Here is a 6,215-nt window from a genome sequence, read left to right on the forward strand (position 1 = left end):
TGGAATCTAATTTTTTAATATTTAAAAAGTTATTCCAATTCTGCGTTATTTGGGCTCATGAAAGTTTGCAAAAATTGAGAATTATTCATTGATTTTGGTAATTTTCATCCAGTAGAGAAAAATCACGCCAAATTGGCGATTTTTTTAAAAAGTTTAATAGCTTTAAAAATATTTCAGTTATTTGCCCGTTCTAGAGCCCAAATGGTTCTTCACAGCAAGATCATACATATAGTTTAAAATTACAGATTTACGTCAACAGTTAGGGTACTTTAAATTGTGACTTTTTTTTATTTTCCTCGTCGAAAAGCTTCGAAAAATACTGCAATTGAAAAAAAAAATAATAAATAAAAAAAGAGCTTTTTTAGTCTTTTGAACCAATTTATTTAATCATAAAATTAGTTATTTCTGTTTACAGAAATTAATGAGTTATTAAATCACTCTAGCCGCGAAAAAAATAATTAAATTTTGGGAAAAATTCTTCGTCCGAGTAAATCAAAATATGTGCATTAAAATCGCAATTCAGCAATTAAAATTATTAATTGTTGAAATCGAGGCCGATCGCAAGATCGGAGTTCACAAAAAACATTGACTTAACATGCAACTACACAAATATATATTTTATTTTATTTTATAACCAATGTTTAAATAGCTGGCCCTATTCTGAGTTTAACAACGATCGAAGTTCAACACCGTAGCCTTGTAATTTTGAACCCAAAGCCTCAGCACGACACACCCCTCTCAATCCTTAGTAGTCCAACGCGAATCCTTGCCGCGTCTTTTCAAAAAAGCTTCGATCGGATACTTTATATGAGTTTGTTTTTAACTAGAAACTTACCTTTCAAAAAATAAATTTTTTTAAGCACTTTACTTCTCTACTGAAAAGAATGAAATTTAAACGTATACTAATATTCTGAGACAAATTATTTTAATTGCATTATCAATTGAAATAAAGATATTAAAAAAAAGGTTTGCAGTCTAATATACCTTTTGTAATTTATGTTATGGAATGAGACAATATTATTTGGCAATTTATCTATGTAAGCATTTAGTATTAGTATTTCATTTAAATATATACATAAAACATGCTATATATAATAAATAATTTTATTATTGAGTAAAATTTTTATGAAAACAAATTTTCATTTTTAGGACAGCTGATATAAAGTTATATCCTTAACTTTATTGAAATTTGAACACAATTTTAAATTAGTGTAGTATAGTAAAATTATACAGTAAAATTTTTTACAAGTTACTAGCTCACAGCTTTCAAAAATGAAAAGTGATAAAACAAGCAACAAAATTGTTTATTTCAAATACAAATATAGAAACAATGTAAGATTTCATTTTAAATCTCTTCAGCTTATAAAAAAGATCACATTAACTTAAACATTAATTTATTAGTCTAGTCATACAAAATATTTTTCAAATAAACTCAAAAAGTATTATAATGCTACTTGTCTAATAAAGTTACAAATAAAAAACAGAAAAACAAAAAGTTGCATCAAAAATTGATTTCTTATTTTAATGTTGAAAAAAAAAGCAGCTCCTTCATTTTAATGTTTGTAGTTTTCTTTTCTTAGTTTCTGGTTCAATTTTAGATTTAGTTACTTTTAAGTTTAAGTTAGCTTTCTTTTTATTAAGTCGTTCAGTTAAAATTGAATCATTTAGCTTTTTACAATAATTGCTTAAAAAGGTGTTAATGGCTCGAGTTACCAAAAATTTTACAATGAAACTGGAATCGTGAGCAGAGCATTGATTGTTATTTAAGAATATTTCCTTTCTTTCCAAAACATTAATAGTAGTATCAATAGCCACAACTTTATGATTATGCATTTGTAGAAATGAGCTTTCAAACTCTTCAGAAACTAATTTTTGAACTACCACATATGCGTGCAAGATTATGTCAACAATTTCATGCTTAGGGTATACCAAACAACCTCTGTCTAATGTTTGAATGTAAGAGTTTTCCACTTCATCTATCACATTAAATTTCTCTTCGATATCTGTTAATGTGATAGATTTCTCACAAGATGAACATTTTTTACGTTTTAAATAACAATAGCAACAAAAACCAGCAATATAAGTAAGCACAGGCAAAATACAAACTAATGGAATTAAATCATCTTCATTAACATCAATTTCTTTACCAAAATTTAATTTTTCATTTTCTACCTCATTTTCTGCATTATCAGTTTCTACCAAATTGATATCTATTTCACCAAAAGAAGAGGATTTAATTTTTAACGGGCCAACAGATTGTAATCTCAATTTGCTTTCTGTTTCAAAAACTTGTCTTATTGATATATTATATTGCCCCCCAGAAAGTTGCCGAAATTTTCCAAAACGACGTTCAAGAGCATCAGTTTGTATTTTGCCCGTGAGAAAGTATCTGAAATTTAAATTTTCAAAACAATATTTTGACAATTCGATGACAGCACTCGTAGTATGAAACAAAGCAGTAAATGTCTCTTTAGATAAAAATCCTGAAGAATAATTTGCTGCTTTCCAAGCAGTTAACCAATTAAGAAAGGTTTTGAGAAAAACAATTCTTTCATCATTACCAGCATTTGATATTGGTTCAGAAAATTTATCCTTTTTGTGAACACCTTTATTTGGATTTTTCACGTTCATTATTTTCCACCAATTTGAAATAATTTGTATATAATCGGCTGTGTCTGAACAACTAAGGTCATTAGTTTGCTCACAAAGAGCTCTTAAACCTGAAATGACATGATCGTTAAATATTTGTGAAACAAGTTTCACATTCTGTCTTTCCATACTAGTGGGATTTAAAGCCTTAATGGAGATTCCATACGCAAATTTAATCAACTGCCCTTCTTCCAAAGAATGAATGTTTCTAAGAGTTTTAAAAGAGGCAGTTTTAGTTTTAGAAAAATCCGAAAAGTCCAAAAAATACATATTATGACCATTTTTTTGATTGAGCCAATTGTTTCTTAAACATTTAAAAATGTGTACAGGATCAAATAAAAAGAATAATGACCTTTCGGGATCTGCTGGGTGGGCATAAACAAAACTTAATTTAGATGGGATAGAAAAATAGGACATCGCTTTACCATTTAAAGAATTATTATCAGAAGTTACACATAAAATATGAAATCCAATTTTTTCCAAACCTAAAATAATTTTTACAAGAAAAGTGTATAAATAATCAGCATTAATATTGAAAACAGGCAAAATGTGTGCAACATCTTCAAAATCAGATAAAAAACTTTGCAACATAAAAACATAAGCAGAATTAGCTGCTTTATCATTATTGACAGATTTTCCAACAATATTACCAGCTTTATAATCATAGTATTGTTTTAAATGTATCTCATCCATCATTAAGGAAACAATTTTTTGGTGTTCATTTAAATACTGAATTTTTTGTTTAGCATAAAGCAAAAAATTTTCATCAAATTGTTCATCTTTGGGATTCATGCTAAATGATGAACAAAGTCGTTCTATAGTTGATGGATGAGGCAAAATTAGATTGTTAGAATTTCTAATAAATTTATAACAATGAGGTGAAATAGAGTAAACTAAACTACAAAATATCAAAAAATTTGAACTATAACGCAATACATTTTTATCAACAGTTAACAGTGAAATTTCCTCAGACAAAAACTCAATGACTGAATTTTTATCTGCGGGCAATAGAGGTTTTAACTTAGTAAGTAAAATTTTTACTGAATCAATAATATCTTTAGAGCTATGAATATAGTTTGTATTTTTAAATAAATCCAAAATTTGTTGCAAATCATTTATAGAGGTTAAAGTATAGGGCATAGAAAAATTACCAATTGATGATAACTTTACATTTTTAAAAAAACATTCCACGGATAAATTTTCATTGACTACTACAGATTTTATAATGTTAGGTTGAGGTTCAAAACAGAAAGAAAAGAAACATGTTTTTGAAATAAAATCCTGGCATGACCATGATGAATCCATGTTATCTCTGAGAATCCTCTTGAATTCCTCATAATTATTGAAATAATGGTTTTTTTCATATTCCTCAGAAGCCTACAAACTCTCTTTTATGGCAAGATTAAAATTTTTCTCTTCTAAATTCCTTAGTTTGTCTTCTCGCGATTCTCTCAGAGGAAGATCTTTAGTCATATTCTCTGGACAACCTTCAAAAATGGTAGGAATGGCATCTTTTTTCAATTTAAATCGACTTAGGGGAATTTTTTTTATTTCACCAGTCTTTGGGTCAGTTTTCACAGTTTCTTTAACTATGACATCCGATGAAAAATGTTTCTCACACACCTAAAAACAAGTATACATTTTAAGTACTTTGTTTTTATTTTTAACTATTTCTTCAAAAAATATTATATTAAATACTTTATAGTTTTGATGTCATAAACTTTTTTACATATTTGATGTAAAAAAAAAAATTTAAAAAAACTTTTAATGTTCTCACATTTAGTTCTCACTCTTAAAATGTTTTCATATTTCTAAACTCAACGGAAAACAATTTCAGAAAAATCAAAATATTTGTTGATAGTCATACTCAATGAAATATGATATTCAAATTAAAATTTCAATTACAATTTCTTTTTTTCCCCACAAAACCAAGACTAGTAATGCACAATACCCAATGAAGTAAGAGATGCAAATTAAAATTTAAGTAAAACTTTTAATTTCAGGTAAAATTTTAAATTATCACTCTAGGAAAAACAATATTAAAATACTTATAGAACTGTTGTAACAGAGGTTCGTGATTTTTTTTTTCTTCGAATTATTTAAATTTTCGGTTTCATATTGTTGTGAGTTTTATAGCCTGCATTATGTTTTCACATTTTCTCAAACTTTCTCTCACAAAAGTGTAATTTAAACAAATTTTAAAACTATGAAAATCATGAAAAATTTGTACAATCTCATTTAAAATGCCTTCTAAATTTAACATATATTTTTTTTATATCGTTTCATATTGTTTGAGTTTTATAGCCTGCAATATTTTTTCATATTTTGTCAAACTTTCTCACACAAAAATGTAATTAAAACAAATTTTAAAACTATGAAAATCATGAAAAATTTGTACAATCTCATTTAAAATGCCTTCTAAATTAAATATATATTTTTTTCCAAAAAAAATTAATATAATTTGATTTAACTACATGAATGAATATTTTAAAAAAGAAATTGTTGATTTAAATCAACGAACCCCGATTGCAACAGAAATAAACAATAAGTGAAAAAACTTACTCGAGAATTCTTAGTGATGATAAAATCCTTCCGTGAGAGTGCTTGTAGCCAACGTCTTTGTTGAGCTTCATCTTTGGGAAAACTAAATACGGCAACTTTTGGACCGTTAGCATAATTTCCTTTGCAGTTTACTGCACAGCAATGGTAAGGCATGACACATTAATATATATTGCAAATATGTAATCCAACAGTAGCTATCATAAACTTAAAACTTCACAAAAACGAATTAAAAATAACAAAACACGTGGAAGGGAAAAACAGGCGCCAACGAGGGTTTAAGGGAATGACTGTAATGGTCATCGGAATTCCATTTCGCCAAAATGAAAGGTATGAATGACGCCAATGCTAATGGAAGAATGTGGCAGCCATTCAGGTCTACTTCGTTGGACTACTCACGGATCGGATTTTTCATTTATGTTAACCCGTGCTGAGGCCTGCGTGATGAGGTATTGCGTGAGCCGGTGGCAGAATTCATATCGACCAGCTACCGTTGAGATTCGAACCTGGTCACTTCTTAGAGAGGCGAGTGCTCTTTCCCCTGAGCCACCGCGATTTACACATATTTATATATTTTATTTTTTAACCATCGTTGAACAGTCGACCCAATTTTGAGTTTACGTCAACAGATATTCAACTCCGTAGCCTTTTAATTTTGAATTCAATCCAGAAAACAAGGGAACTATTTAAACAAGCATTGTGAGAAATTTATCTTCGCGTAGGATTTTTTTGATTGAGCTAACCCGTATTTGCATTTATGGTACGGAAAACCACGAAAACCTCCCACGGTTAGCCTAAGGGCAAGGGGCCTCTAACCCATGATCGCTGTGGATATTCTACGTCAACACCATGGTCGATGTAATCCGGGTGAGGAATTCGTATTGACCAGAAATCGTTGGGACATGAACCTGAGTTCCCTCATCGGGAGACGAGTGCTCTATTTTTTGAGCCCCCTCGGCTCACCCAAATATAAAAATATATTTTCAACCCCACAATAAGTCTATAGC

The 6,215-nt window shown here is 29.0% G+C and overlaps 1 protein-coding gene across 2 annotated transcripts; it reads right to left on the bottom strand.

The window, feature by feature from the left end:
- Positions 1-1,377: 1,377 nt before the first annotated feature.
- LOC147808902 (THAP domain-containing protein 2-like) lies at positions 1,378-5,637 on the bottom strand. Of its 2 annotated transcripts, none has more exons than XM_087163606.1 (2): positions 5,212-5,637; positions 1,378-4,272 (listed from the first exon to the last, which is right to left on the bottom strand). In XM_087163606.1, the coding sequence occupies exon 2, from the start codon at positions 3,952-3,954 to the stop codon at positions 1,549-1,551; it is 2,406 nt and encodes an 801-aa protein (XP_087019732.1). In that variant the 5' UTR covers positions 3,955-4,272; positions 5,212-5,637; the 3' UTR covers positions 1,378-1,548. Both variants share the same exon structure in this region, with proteins under 2 accessions (XP_087019732.1, XP_087019733.1).
- Between the last annotated feature and the right edge of the window lie 578 nt (positions 5,638-6,215).

The sequence above is a fragment of the Parasteatoda tepidariorum genome, chromosome 5, assembly GCF_982258835.1.
Source record: "Parasteatoda tepidariorum strain Cologne lab strain chromosome 5, Ptep-v5.0, whole genome shotgun sequence".
In the NCBI taxonomy this organism is placed as follows: Eukaryota; Metazoa; Arthropoda; class Arachnida; order Araneae; family Theridiidae; genus Parasteatoda; species Parasteatoda tepidariorum.

What these genes read in the sequence shown, in the direction of transcription:
- LOC147808902 (XM_087163606.1), bottom strand. Translation starts at nt 3,954, where the DNA reads ATGGATTCATCATGGTCATGCCAGGATTTTATTTCAAAAACATGTTTC.